General features: G+C 30.2%; 1 protein-coding gene across 1 annotated transcript; it reads right to left on the reverse strand.

Moving 5' to 3' along the window:
* Nucleotides 1-10,926: 10,926 nt before the first annotated feature.
* LOC110655155 (60S ribosomal protein L30) lies at nucleotides 10,927-13,322 on the reverse strand. The gene is made up of 5 exons (XM_021811359.2): nucleotides 13,163-13,322; nucleotides 12,951-13,056; nucleotides 12,206-12,307; nucleotides 11,266-11,334; nucleotides 10,927-11,174 (listed from the first exon to the last, which is right to left on the reverse strand). Exons 1-5 carry the CDS (start codon nucleotides 13,181-13,183, stop codon nucleotides 11,134-11,136), a joined length of 339 nt encoding a protein of 112 aa, XP_021667051.1. The 5' UTR covers nucleotides 13,184-13,322; the 3' UTR covers nucleotides 10,927-11,133.
* Nucleotides 13,323-17,778: the final 4,456 nt, after the last annotated feature.

A 17,778-nucleotide genomic window follows, 5' to 3' on the forward strand; every position in this document is an offset into this window, starting at 1 on the left:
ATACCTTGAGACCTATCACAGTGAATCTAAATACCCAGAACATATGTGACCTCACCAAGATCTTTCATGTCAAAGTGACTAGAAAGCATGTATTTTCTCTCATTTAAGAGATTGATGCTATTACTAACAAGAAGAATGTCATCAACATACAACACTAGAATAATGAAATGGCTCCCACTCACCTTCTGAAAGATGCATTAATCTGAAGCATTCTCCTCAAAACCAAGAGAAGTCAAAACTTTATCAAACTTCAGATACTATTGTTTAGAAGTCTGTTTCAACCCATAAATGGATCTTTTTAACTTGCACACTAAGTGTTCTTTACCAGCTTCTATAAAACTATTAGGTTGAACCATATACACATCTTCATACAAGTCTCCATTTAAGAAAGCTATTTTAAAATCCATCTGGTGGAGTTTTAAGTCATAATGAGAAACTAAAGCCATAACCACATGAAAGGCATCTTTAGTGGACATTGAGGAAAAAGTTTCTGTATAATCTATACCTTTCCTCTGATTATAACCTTTTGCTACTAGTCTGGCCTTATACCTTTCTATTTCACCTTTGACTCCACATTTGGTCTTAAAGACCCATTTACAACCCACAGCTTTACAACCATCTAGTAATTCAACAAGATCCCAAACTTGATTGTGATACATAGAAGATAGTTCATCCTGCATGGCTCTCATCCATTCTGAAGAATTAGGACCACATATAGCCTCCTAATAAGAAATAGGATCAGAAATATCAGCACCATCAAACTCGTGTTCCTGTAAATAGACCATATAATCATTTGATATTACAGGTCTATGAATCCTTTGAGATCTCCTCAAAGGTACAACTTCATCAACTGTATCAGGCCCCTCAGCATCTACAATCGGTGGTTCTAAATTGACATCAATAGGATTCTGAACTTCATCATTGCCCTCAGGAGCATTAAAATCTACTGAGGAAGGCAGCAAAGGCACAGGAAAGACAACAGTCTCATCTCTAAGATTGACAACACGAGGTATTTGACTCCCATTATCCATCTCATCCTCAAAATAAACAGCACGATCTGATTCAATCACTCTAGTAGAATGAGTTGGACAGTAAAATCTACTACCTCTAGAACTTGTACAATAGCCAATAAAGAAACCACTAACAGATTTAGCATCTAGCTTTCTGATCTGAGGGTTATATGGCCTCACCTCTGCCTTACAACCCCATACATGAAAATGTCTCAAACTGGGCTTCTTACCAAACATTAACTCATAGGGAGTCTTAGGCACTGATTTACTAGGAACTTGATTAAGAATGTACACAGCAGTTTTCAAAGCATCACCCCATAAAAATTCTGGTAAAGAAGAATGACTGAGCATACATCTCACCATGTCCATCAAAGTACAATTTTGCCTCTCTATAACTCCATTTTTTTATGGAGTCCCATGCATGGTGTACTGTGCCTCAATCCCACATTCTTGTAAATACAAAGCAAAAGGACCAGGATTTCTACCAGTCTCAGTATACCTGCCATAATACTCACCACCCTTATCTGACCTTACACATTTAATCTTCTTCCCAGTTTTCAGTTCAACTGCAGGCTTAAATGCTTTAAAAGCATCCAAGGAATTAGACTTTTCATAAAGAAGATCAATCCAACCATATCTAGAATAATCATCAATAAAAGTGATGTAGTATTTAAAACCTCCCATAGCAATAGGAGAAATGGGTCCACAGATATTTGTATGAATTAAATTTAACACATCTTCACTCCTAATTGCCCCTTTGTTTCTAGCTCTAATAGGAAATTTTCCCTTAATGCAATCAACATATGTATTAAAGTCAAAGAAATCCAGACTATACAAAACACCTTGTTTAACCATCCTTTCTAATCTTTCCCTAGAAATATGACCCAAACGTCTGTGCCACAACATTGAAGAGTTCTCATTAACTCTTTGACGTTTGTGCCCAATAACAACATTGATAGGAACATCAACAGATTGAAAAGGAACTGAATTTAAATCCAACATGTATAAACCATTGCATAAAACAACGGAACCAACAATGTCAGATTTAAAATAAATAACAATTTTTCCATTGCCCTAAAGAAACACATAACCACACTTATCTAAAATAGAACTGAAAATTAAATTTCTCCTTGAAGAAGGAACATAAACAGTATCCTTTAATTTTAACACATGTCCAAAAGATAAATTCAAAGAAACAGTCCCTATGAGTTCTAGTACTGCAACTCCATTTACTTCTAAAACATTCTTCTCCTTTTCACTTGGCTTCCTCACATTTTTAAACCCCTACAAGGAATTTGAAACATGAATGGTAGCACTAGAATCCAATCACCAAGAATTTGAAGGAATATCAACAACATTTGATTCAAAACATACTAAAGCTAGAGGGGCAAGTTCTAGCCTATTACCTTCCTTCTCATGCTTCTTCTTAAGCTTAAAACAGTCCTCTAACTTATGGCCAAGCTTCTTGTAATAGTTGCATTTGCCTTTGAAGGGCTTCTTCTTAACTGTTAAATTATGATCATGCTTACCACCATTCTTGTTCTCAAATTTAGCTTTAGGTTTCTTGTCCTTCTAAAATTTCTCATTAGTCTTGCTACTAGACCCTTTAAAAACATAATTAATAGAATGAGTATTCCCTTTCCTCATAGATTCCTCTTCTTGGTACACAATGGCTATCAACTGATCAATTGTCCACTCCCCTTGTTGGGGGTTGTAAGAAGTCTTAAGAATTTTGAATTAGGGAGGAAGAGATTCAAGAATGCGCCAGACTAGAAAACTTTCTCCTAAATCAAGATCAAAAGACTTGAGCTTGTTGAAATAACTTATAAGTGTCATGATGTGTTCCCGTACACCACTAACACCATCATATTAGGTGTGCTCCAACTAAGAAAGATAATGACTCTTTTGAGCCTTGTCAAACTTTTTAAACTTTTCAGCAACAGCCTGCAGAAATTCCTTAGCAGTCTCCTTATCAGAAATACCCTGTCTTATCGACTTATCTATAGTATACTTCATCACCATTAAGCAAACCCTATTCGAATTTCATCACTTCTCATGATAAGTCTTTTTAGCAATAGTGGATTCATTAGTAACTTTAATAGGTGCATCAACCCTTAAGGCTAAATCCAGTTGGGCTATTGCTAGGTACATTCTCAGAGACTATTTCCAATCATCAAAATTAGAGCCATTCAGAGTTTTCACAGCAGATAATTGCATAGAAACAGCAACTGAAATAAAACAATAGAGGAAACCTGAATTATGTATATAACATAATCACAAAACTAAAGTTTCCTTTCAGATCCAGCTAAGTAAGCAATTATGAACAAAACTGTTATTTTATTATAATTCCACCTAAGGGTCCCGAATTACAATAAATCAAGAAAACTCATTGAACGCATCAATATATATATGTAAACCAACATCTTTAACACTTTTATACCGATAGGGTATTAAAAATATTAAAGATAATTAACAAATAATATTACAATCAACAGTAACTTATTATATTAATAGTACTATACCGATGGATATATCCACCATTAATATAATCCAAATAACTCTTGGAATCCATGGAATAAATTTTAACCAAATTAAAAGAATAATTTTATGACTAGTCCCACGATAGGTGAGCTCATAATCACAAAAGTGTTTACCATAATCAAAATTTCCATAATCATCATATTATGTGGATTTTGAAATTCAATATATGTATATATATATATATATATATATATATATATATATATATATATATATATATATATATATATAAGTATTTAACATAAAAGAAAAACTGTTTATCAAACCATGTAATTAAATTCAATATTTGTTTGCAGAGATTAATATTCAAACATACAATAATGAAATTAACAAAAAAAAAAAAATTTAATCCCTAACCATGGCTCTGATACCAATTGTTAGAAACATAAATTAGATCGTTATAGATTATATGATTAGAGAATATGTGTACCTGGAAATACGCTTGTATTCATGATTTTCTATGAACAATGAAGAACGGAAGCAAAATGGTAGGTTCACAACTCTCAATATCTACAGCCTTCAAATTCAATATGAATTTTATTTGATATTAAATGGGGTTATCATAATATATATATATATATATAACTGAAAGTTGGAACCTCTTCCTTAGTGGGCTTATGGACAGCTTGACCCATTTTAGGTTTGCCCAATTATATGACCCAATCCATTTAGATATTGCCAATTACTAAACTTGTTACTTGATATCATTATTTAATATGTTAATGAGCCTAACAATTGATTAATGTTAATCCACATCTAGATATAAATAAATAATCCAACAGAATGGTCTAATAGAATGGCGAGTTTTTCATAAATAGACATCAGATATTTACTTTTACATCTAAATTTAAACTTTATTTGCCTATATATATTTAGTTCATTAATTATTATATAATAAGCAAATATGATTGTTAATGGAATTGTCATCAAATATATTGTTTGGATTGTTGTAAGATTGAGTTGTTATATTTTTGTTGATTTCTAATTGGAGAAAATATCAAAAATATAGGAGAAACTCTATCTTTTTTTTATTTCAAAATAAATTTCTTAAATTTGTTATTGTTTATTTCTAATAATTATTGATTATATTTCAGGAGAAAACAATTGGGTCGAAAGGCCAATTGGTATGAGTTTTTTGTCTAAACTCATACTCATGATCATAACAAAGAGAGATTTGTGGACAAAAAGTTTAGGCAAATAAATGTACAGTATCCCCTATTATTTATTTTAAATAAATTAATTTTTTTTATTTTATCATATCATGAATTAATAAAATTTTTTTTATTTTTTAAGTATAGAAAGTAGTAGTGGCTAGAAGATAGGAGTTCCAACAAATTACACCTAACACCATTAATGAGAATAAAATTTATTTGGATGTTGTTAAGGTCAGCCAGAAGAAACAGATGGTGTATGGGTTTGAATTAGAATCATCTACCTTTTACCCTCCATGTGGAGCATCTTCTTTTAGGGCGTATTCATTACACAATTCTTGGTCTGCTGTTTTACAACAAGAATTAGAATAGTTGAAGAAGCATCTTGAAGAAGAGAGGCCATAGTGGCAAGCAGAGAAGCAAATTATCACAAAGCTATTTGAGACATATTTGGAAGACATGAGACACTCAATGATGGAGGATATGATGAGATTAGTCAGAAGCTTGCCAATGCGTCCATGTCTAACTTCGCCTCCATCTCCACCTGATCAGGATTGATGGTTTTGAATTTTAATTTTAACTTATTATACTTTAGTATTTTTATTTTACTGGAGTTCATAGTTATTTTATCGTATGTATGGAGTATTATTATTAATAATATTATTAGATTTTATTATTATTATTATTATTATTATTATTATTGTATTTGTTGTTATTATTCTTTTTTAAGCCATTAATAATTAAATTTTCAAATATAGAATTATTTTCAAAAAATTATTAAAACAAATTACTAACCAAACTATTTGGTAGGAAAACCTTTTTAAAAAATCATAAAAATAATTACCAATGACATCATTTGATAAGTAAATACTTTTAAAAAAATTAAAAAAAAATTACCGACAAAATAAATTTGCAGGTAAGTATTTTAGAAATTATTAAAAAAATTACCTACAAATTAAAATGGTAGGTAAACATTTCAAAAATTATTAAAACTAATTACCTACGAAAGAAAGTAGTAAGTAAACATTTTTTAAAATTATTAAAAATAATTATCGAACACAACAATCGTTAGTAATTGTTAAATTTTCCATCCCTAAATTTATTTTACCAATCAAAATTTTGTCATAAGTAATTAGCGACGAAACATTTCATTAGTAAATTGATCAGTAATTCTACTAACCAATGTTTTCCTGTGAAAATTACCAACAAAAAAAAGAAAAAAACTAATTTACCTACAAATTTTGTCATTGGTAACATTAGTTACAAGTCACTTTTTCATTGGTAAAATTTACCTACATATGAATTGGTGGACAAAAATTATGTCAATAAATTTATCAGTAATCCATATTATCTATGAAATATAGCTAAATTTTATTAATAATTTTATTGTTATTTTTTTATAGTACTTAAAAATATTTGACCAATGGATTGATGACACGTAGAACTCAACAAACCAAGGTACTTGCACATATAGGGAAATAATACGCGTATATACAAATGATAGACTATATGATTGCTTGAGGAGGTCGCGTGATTCAACTTGTATGGTAAGCTATTAGGGCCTCCTTAATGAAGCCCCGAGCCTTGGAGCATCACCATATGGACTAACTCTCGGGAGAATGCAACCTTGTTAATAGATGAAGAGCCATTTATTAACGAGGAGACAAGCACATTAATTAGTTGAATAGTAGTGGTACCTTGCTTATAGAAAAGGTCATCATTACTGACATAATAACCACCATAGTAGGAGAAACGAGACATCTACTACTATAGACAAACCCTATGCAATACACCACTAAAACTGAAAGCTACCACCAAGTCAGCACCAGAACTTTACATTTGGCACTCCCCCATTACTTAACGGTTAGTATATATGGCCACACCTCTAACAAGTAAAACATTCGAACTCATCTTTATTTCTTATTCCTTCTGCTGTCAACTCTCTCAATGGTCACTAACTTAATTATCAAAGTGTCAATGGGTAGTTGACACCCCCTTTGGACTTCTAACTTTTCTTTGCCTTGCAGTTGAAGCAATTACCAAGCTTTCACAACCACCCATATTTGGTCGGATTGTCCATATAACCATCCATATAAGAATACTCTCATCTGTACTGGTAACTCTGCACTTGCACTATTACTATACAATCACGACACTATCCACATGTCGCCCATCCATGATACACAAGTATCACCATATCATCATATATTTAGTAGCATTTGGTTTAAACTAAAACAATTGAACAAATTAAAATAAAGGTAGGAGAAATTCTATAAACAAAGATTTTTAAAATATAGAACTATAATTCTTGGCTTAAAAGCTAGTTAGTAAAAAATATTTTATCATACCTAATAGTATAAAATAATGTTAAAGTATTAAATAAAAAATATGATTAGAGATTGAATATTTTTAACATAAAAAAATATAATTTACTAATATACCTGATAAATTATTTTTAATAGTCATATGAAAATAACATTAAAGATGTCACATGAATTTAATATTTTAAAAGGAGCTCTTAATATATCAAAATTTCAATTGTTAATTATAGGGATAAATTTTAACAACTATCCCTGAACTTATATGGTTGTAACATTACAGTTCTTCAACTTTAAAATATAACATAAAACTCTCTAAATTTTTAAATTTTGCACAATAAAATTTTTCTGACTTTTAATTATTGATTTTTCAGTTAAAAACTGATGTGAACAGCTCCCACATAGTATTTTGTCAACATTTCTCTCTCCTCTCTTATGCAAAGTGTAAAATTATTCTCTTTACATGTGAAAAATTATTCTATCTATAGAAAGAAGAATGATTTAATTTACACATGACTTGAGAGAAAAAAGAGAAATACTGACTAAGTTCCATGCTGGAACTGTCTAAGTTAGTGTATAACTAAAAAATCGACAATTAGATATTAGAGGGATTTTACCGTGTAAAATGTGAAAGTTGATGGGGTTTTATGTTACATTTTCAAGTTTAGGGACTGTAATATTATAACTAAATAAGTTCAAGGACGGTTGTTAAAATTTATCCTTAATTATAGTAATAGGCCTGACAAAAATTAAATTCATAATTAAAAAATAATTAAATTAAAATAAAATTTCAAACTTGGTTAAGATAAAATTATTAAGTTGAGCATTATCTAATACTAATAAATAAATTGAAATTAAAAAAATAAGTTAAAATAAAATTTCAAACTTAGTTCAGATAAAATTATTAAGTTAAGCATTATCTAATACTAATAAATAAATTTAATTAAAAAAGATAAGTTAAAATAAAATTTCAAACTTAGTTAGATAAAATTATTAAGTTAAGCAATATCTAACACTAATAATTAAATTTATGATTAGAAAAAGACAAGCTAAAAAGAAATTTTTAAATAAAATTATTATTTTTAGTTACGCTAAGTGTCAATTAATGATAGATATAAGTATAAAATTTTGATTAATAGTTTTTTTTATCTTTAGCTATGTATATTTTTTTTTCTTTTTTTTAAAAAAAGAAAACTAAAATTTAGAAGTCTACATGTAGTATATATTTATAAAGTACTCTTATTTTATTTTTAGTGAAGTATTTGTGTTAGATATTTTTATTTAATATTTATTTGATATTATATTAACATGTATTTTATATGTATTTGTATATATTAAAAAATGTCATAATTCAAAACTTTTGAAATATGTAATAAACATAATTTTTATTCATATTAATTATTTATTATACGCACTATCTATAAGATAAATTATTAATTTCTTTTAAAAAAGATATAATTCTTAAATTTATAAATGTGTGATTGAAATAAACTGAAATTAAATTTATATTAAATATATTCCCTTTCATTTTATCTTAATTATATTTAAAATTTAAATAATTATTTATTTTAAAATAAAATTATTAAATTAAGTATTATTTAATATTGATAATTAAATATATAAAGAAAATAAACTAAAATAAAATTTAAATATTTTAAAATTTATAAATTCTAAAGGTTTTTAAATAAAATTTTTATTTTTAATTTTGTCATTTGTTAATTAATTATAAATACAAGAATCGCCTATTCCCATCTTAGAAATCCTTAACCTTTGCCATTTTTAAATCCATCGACAGAGGTTACAGTTGGGGGAGTACGAGGATTGCAATCGTTAAAAAAATAAAAAATAAAGAAGAAGAAGAAGAAGAAGAAGAAGAAGAAGAAGCAGCCTTCAGTGATTGAATTAAAGAGAATGTTGACTAAAAAAAATGATGAAATGTTTGATGCATCATATGAACCTTCTGCAACATCACAAGAAAGAGTGGTCTTCATTCACAGATTGCAAGCTGATTTTACCCATCATGGTGTGTCAATAATCTAGTAAGGCATTTCATATGTTGTCCCAAGTGTACGGAAAATGAATCTAATCTTACTTGGTTTATTTGAAAAAATTTGAAACCTGGAGATGGTTTTGTAAATTGTCTTGATTATTTGTTTTGTAATTGAATTGATGATTTGATTGGATTCACCTGAATGTAGTAATAGAGAAAGGGTGAGAATAATAATTATATTTACCATAAGTTGCTCAACTTTTACTAAAAAATTTTTCAATTTTCATTTTCTTTGAATAAAAATATCGATTGAATTTCATCTACCATTCTTGAATTTTAAGGATTATTTTGTCCTTGAATTTCAACTTGTATTACAAAAATATTTTAATTTCAATATAACATTACTTAAAGTCGTGCAAACCACTTTTCGATAAAAAAATAATAAAAAAAAAAAATTTATCCCTTCCACATGAAATTTTAAAAATAACAAATATTCTTTTCTCTTTATAATTTAAAAAGTTTTTTTCTCTGTCACGTAGCATTTTAAAACCAAAGAAAAATAAATTTCAATCAAATCTAGTAAAGATATAATTTTTTTATGATTTAAAACCATATAAAATACATCACATTGAAATTTTATTGGAAATTTTATTATAAATTAAAGTGTAAATGATTACTATGAAAAAAAATAAAAAATGAGTAATTTTATTAAAATAAATTAAAATATAATAACAAAAAAAATAATTAATAAAATTCAGTAACCGGAAGTAAAATTTATCCCAATTCTTGCTAACTATAAATGTTATATAATACCAAAATCTTCCAAGAAAGGCAAGGACTAAAAAGTATGAATGAATGAAAGCCTCAATTAAAGATGGTGCATGGACCATGCTAAAATTCTTAGGAATGGAAAGGAGTGCACGTGCAGCGCATTGCACTTATAAAAGTTAATTTATTTCAAGGTTTTTCTTGAAGCACTTGACTATCAAAACAAAGTAACTAAAAATTAGGATAAGGATATCATCAGTTAAAATTTTATATGAGAATGAGTTTCACGATCATTAAATATTTGTATTTAAATTTACATATTTATTATACACATTTTAATTGATTTTATATAAATTTTTTATATAAAGTTAGTTGATATTTGATACACGTTTAATATAAAATATGGAAATGATAGCAATTGAAAATTAGAATGAGATTTCCATATTATCTAAAATTATAGAGCTACTAGATGATAATGCAGAGAATTCAAGATGTAAACAATGGAGCAAGAAGGAAATAAAATACTTTGGATGAGCTAGAGAATTCAATATCACATCCCAAAAAGTAAAAGCTAAATTCAACAAATATACAAAAGACTTCTTTTTTTTTTTTTTTTTGTCAAACAAAAGACTTCTAATTGCTCAAAGCTATTATGAAAAGAAAGATTGTACAATAGTTTCCTTCTTAATAGAAGTAAGGCTTAGTACTTTTTTATGACTTTAAAGCAACTAGACAAGTCATCAAGTTTAATATCTTCAAATATAAAAATTTGCACAGGATTGGTTAATTTTATTATTATTATTATTATTATTATTATTATTATTATTATTATTATTATTGTTGTAGTAGTAGTAATTTTAGAATGCCACAAAGTTATGTTATATGCATCCATAATGTAAAAAATTTTATCCACCTCAAATTAACTAAATAAAAAATTTAACAAATTACTATCGGTGATCCAAGTTTATACAATAATAAATTATTTTAAAATTTATTAACTAACTTTAAAAATATTATTATATTATATAAAAAAAAAACTCTGAAATACGGTAACTATCATTTCACTAAGTGCAGAAGATGCTAATAGGAAAGTCGTAAAATAAAATTGCGCCAGCTAACAAAATAAATTACGTTTCCTCAACATCCAGTACCAGAAAATTCATTTTTGGTCTTCATTTCAGATTAATTAAAAATCACTGAAAGGGCTACCAATAGAAGCTCACAAGTTCCACACAAAATTGTTCTTGTTAAACAGTATCATAGTTTGCAATTGAAAACCCATATCACAACCCAACCCCAGCAAGGAAAAAAAAATGACCAAAACCTATGGAGAAATGCTATTCCTTGTGGCCTAATCAGTGGTCACCAGGCATGCTCTTAATGATATCAGAATCACCTGAAAAATAAATCAATAAATACCACAATCAGAAAAACTATAAAGATGACATCCAAAAATAAGAAAAGAAAATGGCAGCCTCCCAGAGTACCTGGATCCATAATGCTCAGGCAGCACACTCTGAAATATTTGCCACAGGCAGTACCCAGGTCTACATTGTCTGAAATAATGATGACACTAGATCAGTAAGAATTTAAAATAAATAAATAAATAACCTTAGTAATCATATCGAGCATGGACAATTTCAATCCTCCTCACTCCAAGTCAGAGCAAGCACTAGTTGCAACAGTAGATGTTGTTGTTATATTGGTAGGAAGAAGAAAAAGAAGTAAGAGCAATCAATTGCACATTTGAGAATTATACATAAGCAGAACTAGAATCATCACTACTTAATCAGCATAACCACTTGGATACAAAAGTTTGAAGGTTATGTTTGTGTTCAGTCTATCCCATCAAACGTCCATTAGACACGAACACCTTTGCATTTATAACAGAAGCTGCTTCAAATTCATAACCATTTACAGTGTGTCATGAGTTGTGCGCAACAGAAATGTTTAACAAGGGAACTTGTGTAAGAAAAGTGCATAAATTTTGACACAAACTACTACAGAATGCACAAGAAAATTTTGGCAAATTTTATGCAATTCTGCAAACCAACCTATGAAGTTCGATATCATCACTGATAAATCAAGTGCATGCTACACATTGCTGTTTTAAAACATACCCATTTCTTGTGGAATCCAAGATAAAAATATCTTTTGAAAATAGCTTATCTAATCTAAGGATCTAAAAAGCAGGGAGAGTTGGATCCAAAGAAAAAGAGATGCCTTGGGGACAAAATAATGTGGGACAAGAAATAGCTCAATAGGACATTCCTAGAGAGAACCGTGAAATGAGCTCAATATTGCACAGCTATGACTCAAAAAGCTTCCATGGCTATTAGGAAAGCGATCTTAATTCTTAAGGGCTGTCTATATCATGAAATATGACATGAAATAAAAGAAATAAGGAGGTTGTGCCAATATACTTACTGCCATTGTAGTGGTGAACTCCAACCTTTGCCAACATTGCATAGTACTCTATCTCGGACTTCCTAAGGGGAGGACAGTTGTTAGCAATTATGACCAGCTTCCCTGTAGAAATCAACATAGATATTTAATTGATGGGTTGTTAAGAAACTGACATAACCTAGTTCATAACACTAGAATAACTCATGTTACACTCAGAAAATGTTTGCACAGTATAAAAAGTATGAATTTATAACGGAGCAAACGAACCTAACTTTACCTAAAAGTTTGTTAACTGTTCAAGACTACCAACAAATTCATTTCCTCTAAACCTACATCCTCAAGCAGGACAGAAAATTAAAAAGAAAATGATATTCAATAAGACAAAACATTTCATTGTCCCTAACATGAATATGTTTTCTCTTCTTCCCCTCTACCTTCCCCCCAACCCACCCCCCCCCCCCCCCTCCCCCCCCCAAACTAAGAAAGACTACACACAAGATAATACAAAGCAATCAGATTAAAAAGAGACAAAAAACGATCACAAAAACAAAGGAAATCACCAATTGCATGCGTTCTTCAAGTAACAAACAACAAGGAATAGCAAACAGGCCCAGATTCAACAAACTAAAAAAATTTCCAACTAATAAACCAACGAACAATTGATGCCCATCTCACAAATACAGACAATCAAGACCCAGATGACAGAACAACACAGAAAGAAGCAAAACATAGAGTACAGTTCCTGTAGAAGGAAAACAAAATTTACCTTTAGAGTTCCTGAGAGATTTGAGTACAGTCTTGTAACCCAAAGTATACCTCCCACTCTTCATAACCAGAGCCAGCCTGCTGTTGATACTCTCATGAGTCTTCTTCTGCAACACAGAGTATTGTCAAATTAAATTTCAATCCTCCATTTCTGAATCTGATTCGAAGGAAATCAAGAACTTGAAAATCAGGGAAGGACTTAGATGGACTTACGGTCTTCTTGGCGGCCACCATGGTTACGGTCTGGTCCTTTCTACGAGAGAATCCACAAAAGCCAAATGTGTCACTCGCCTCGCAAAGAAACCCTAGATCGAACTGAAAAAATAAATTTATAGGATCCAGCCACCAACCTAGGGTTTTTGCGTGCTTCTGTTTGGATACAGGATTATCGTACGGTTATGGTGGACAGGATTATCCCCTATACTCCCATTCTGGATTAGCTCAACACGTTCAAGCCATGAGAATATTTGATTCGACTATCTATTTTTAATTTTAATTTTAAATATATTTTTAATTTATGATTTAATTATAAAAATAAGAAGTTTAGTGTTTGATAAATTACTTGAAAGTTAGGTTTAAATAGTTTAAGTATTTAATTAATAATTATTTATTGTACCAATTGGACATAAAATACTAAATGTTTATGTGATTTTACAATTTTATCCAAAAATTTCAATTTTGAATCAAGTATTTCAACCATGTGTGTAGTTAGAACCCAAATTTAAAGTAAAATTCTAAAATTGGGGTCAATTACACATAAATGTCAAAAGTTTGTGGCAATTTACAATTATAGCTCCATTTTGTTATTCTAGAATTCCTTGAAAGTATATGAGGATCATCGATTTATTTTCTTTTCTGTCATATTTCGTTGGATTGAGATCTAAATAAAATTTTTGGGTGATTTACCTTAATTATAAATTTTGAAGCTGTGAAAAATAATAATTTTCAAAATATTAAAATATATTGATTAGAGACTAGTGATTAAAATTCAATGAAAGGGGTCTCTAAATTGCATTGTGTGACATGTTTTTCTTCACATGGACCTTAAGATAGATCCGAGCTGAGATAATTTTATGTAGTGGTCGAACCAAGCTATGAGCATGTCTTTTCTCATAATTACACTATCAAAAAAATTAATTATTAATTTAAGTCAATGCTCTCTTTTTTCAATCATCAAATGCCCCTATTCTAATTTTTAATGGTAGAAGTAATTTACAATTTATAATCAAAATTGTAATACAATATAGCATTGTCCTTGATTTATTCACAATTTGCTACCTAGATTTAATGACTAAAAAGTGTCATATTTTTACTCGTAATTACAACACTGCCATAACCATTTATTTTTTTTTATTTTTCACATAATTATAAATTATGCCATTGGGTTTTGAGCCGGAGAATGTGACTTTCCTTTTAGACGATTGAAAGGGCATGGTGTTTTTTCTTTTTTTCTATTTGTAGATGTGCCATCATAATATGTGGCTTGTTTTTTAGATTAAAAATTTTCCTTCACTTGTATTGTGCCTTATTTTGCTTTAAAATACACTATTGCGATTATTCTTAAATCACAAATTGTAGTCTTCCCTGGATGAAACTTTGATGAGCTTTTGACTTTTTTATATTCTTTGTAAAATTGAATTTAAAATTATCATATCTTATTAAGATACTTTCTCTGCACTAGGATAATGATTTTAGATTGCTATTGGAGTTATGATTGACACCACAATCTTGTAAGTAACGAAAAGAGTATAGTAGTCTCATAATCAAAAGGCTTGGAGAAAAACTTTGGAGTTTGGACATTATTTCAATCATGCCATTGGAGAAGGCTTGATTTGGATATTACCATGAAAATAGCCACAAAAAAAGCCAATTTACAATAAGCTATATGAGTGCTTTGAATTTCTTTCATTTTTAATAAATGCCATCACATTTGAGTCTTGCTCTTGTTTACAAATTTTGACGTCAGTCCCATGCAATGAGAGTCTCCATTTTAGCCTCGCTTACAAGGGATGCCTTTGATATATTCTTTGTGATAATTGCAAATTGCCATAACTTATGGTCGCTGTGAGCTTGATTAATAACAAAATTGCCACCCACCAACTCAATTGTCACATTGGCCATCTTAGATTGTTTATGAAATTTTCATCGATTTCATCAATTTTCATAGAAGGGAAGACCCTTTGATAATTTTACAATCCTGCCACACATATAAATCTATGAATTATAATTTTGAATGGGCCTAAGTTCAAAGAGTCCAAATTCAATGTTGATTCTAGTAAATTCTTTCTAGAATTAATTAAGTACAATTGTACAAAGTTAATTAATATTAGTTTTTAGAAAAAGCTTATTGTGGGGCCATCTGAAATAGCTTCAAGACTTTACCTCTATAATTTTCATATCTCAATTTTGTCTTTGAGCTTGCATTTGGCTTTTTCCGATGTTACAAGCTTTAGTCCCTAAACTAAATTTATTCACACATATGCATATGCATATGCATGCATAAATATTTTACTTCCAAATCTTTCTAACCCTTGTTTTCAGTTAAGATAACTATTTTGACTTATTTAAAATATGAAATGCACACTTGATGTATTATATTATTACTCGTAATATGGAATTATCTTTATAAAAATATTTGTATAAGCATTATTTTTTAGAAAACTTCAAAGGCTACAATACTCACCAAATAGCCAACAACCTTAAGAAATTAAGGTATTTATTCACCTCCCTATCGGGTTGATGACCTGCCCGCTAAATTTAAGGCATATATCCACCTGCCAAGAAGACTAAGGCATTTATTTGCCTATTTACTAAGCTGATTACTTGCCCACTCAACCTAAGGCATATATCCGCCTGCTGAAAAGACTAAGGCATTTAACCGCTTGCCTACTAGGTTGATTACATGCCCACTCAACTTAAGGTATTTATTCGCTTGCCTACTAGTCTGATTGCTTGCCCACTCAAATTAAGGTGTATATCCATCTGCCAAGAAGCCTAAGGCATTTATGTGCCTGCTTACCGAGCTGATTATTCGCCCTCTCAATTTAAGGCATATATCCACCTGCTACGAATACTCTGCCTACTGGGCTGGTTACTCGCCTTTTCAATTTAAGGTATATATTCGCTTGCCAAGAAGACTAAGGTGTTATTTGCTAGCCTATCAGGCTGATTACTTGCCCGCTCAATCTAAGATGTATATCCACCAACTAAGAAGACTTCTAAGGCATTTATCCACCTACCTACTGGGGTGATTACTCGCCTGCTCAATCTAAGTCGTATATCCACTTGCCAAGAATACTAAGGAGTTTATTCGCTTGCTAAGAAGACTAAGGCATTTATCTACTTGCCTACTGGGCTGATTACTCACCTGTTCAACTTAAAGTGTATATCTGCCAACCAAGAAAACTAAGGCATTTATCTGTCTACCTATCGGGCGAATTACTTGCCCACTCAGCTTAAGGTGTATATTTGCTTACCAAGAAGACTAAGGTGTTTATCTGCCTATTTGCCGGGTTGATTACATATATGCTCAACCTAAGGTGTATATTCGTTTGCCAAGAAAACTTAAGGTATGCATCCACTTGCCCAATGGGTGAATCATTCACTTGCCCAACTTAAAGCATCTATCCACTTACACGATGAGTGAATCACTCGCCTACCCAACTTAAAGTGTTTATCTACTTACTCGATAGGCAAACCACTCGTTTACCCAACTTAAAGTGTCTGTCCATCCTAAGGTATATATCTGCCTGCCAAAAAGATTTTAAGGCATTTATCTACTACTTCCCAAGCTTGATCACTTGCTAAACCAACCCAAGGCATATATCTGCTTGTCTCCTGCTTTGATCACTTGCTCGGCCAACCTAAGGAGTTTATCTGCTTATCTACGGGGCTGATCACTTGCATCCAACCTAAGGTGTATATCCATTTGCCAAAAAGACTAAGACATATATTTGATTACCTATTGGGTTGATCGCTTGTTTGATTGACTTAAGGCATCTATCCACCAGCCCGATGGGCAATCCACTTATTCGCCTGAATTGGCTAATGCATTTTCCTACTTACCTAAGGGCTTGCACTTACCCATACATAACAAAGGCATTTATCCACCAGATTGATGGGACTATTTGCTCAAATAAGAGCATGCTTCCAAATACTTTAGGCAAAGATGGACATTAGTCTAAGTAAAAGAAGAATGTTAGACAAGGAACTAAACCTAAAGATTCGGACAAGTGAGTGGACTAATGATACAGTATCACTCCAAAAATAATAGAATCTTAATCCAATATAAACACTATCCACTAAAGATAGTATTTCACTTTATTAGGGATTTTGAATACCACTCAAAATGTACTTTCTCTGAAATAAGAGCCATATTTTAAATACTAAATCCTATGCCAAATAGGAGTCTATCCGATAATTACATAAGGAGTTCAAGCCTTCACAGTTAGTAATGTTGTTATCTCTAGTCAATTTTTTACTGTACTCAGTACCCATACTAACTTAAGCATCGAAGAGGCTGCCCAAGCCAACCCACCTAGTATTTTTTCTCTTGTCTTGCAGATCTAGACTCGTAGGAAAAATCCATGAATAACATCAAGAATTATAACCAAAGCCCATAATCGATGTAAAGAAATTTAAATTTTGTCTACTAAATTCGAAATTATGATAATTAAATACCCTAAACTTTAAATTTTATTATCCAAATCTATAAAAATTCATTTATATATTTTTTATATGTATAAATATTCATCCATATATGTTTTGAATGAGTTAATTTTATTATTTTAATTGATGTGGTCATAATTTTTAAAATAACCAATTAGTTT

The sequence above is a fragment of the Hevea brasiliensis genome, chromosome 6, assembly GCF_030052815.1.
Source record: "Hevea brasiliensis isolate MT/VB/25A 57/8 chromosome 6, ASM3005281v1, whole genome shotgun sequence".
NCBI classification, from domain to species: domain Eukaryota; kingdom Viridiplantae; phylum Streptophyta; class Magnoliopsida; order Malpighiales; family Euphorbiaceae; genus Hevea; species Hevea brasiliensis.

Bases quoted from the DNA above. Each gene is read 5' to 3' on its own strand.
- LOC110655155 (XM_021811359.2), bottom strand. From the start codon at position 13,183: ATGGTGGCCGCCAAGAAGACC. The intron at 13,057-13,162 runs GTAAGTCCATCT...TCTGTGTTGCAG, and splicing joins TGGTGGCCGCCAAGAAGACC to AAGAAGACTCATGAGAGTAT. The intron at 11,335-12,205 runs GTAAGTATATTG...TCATTATTTCAG, and splicing joins AGTTCACCACTACAATGGCA to ACAATGTAGACCTGGGTACT.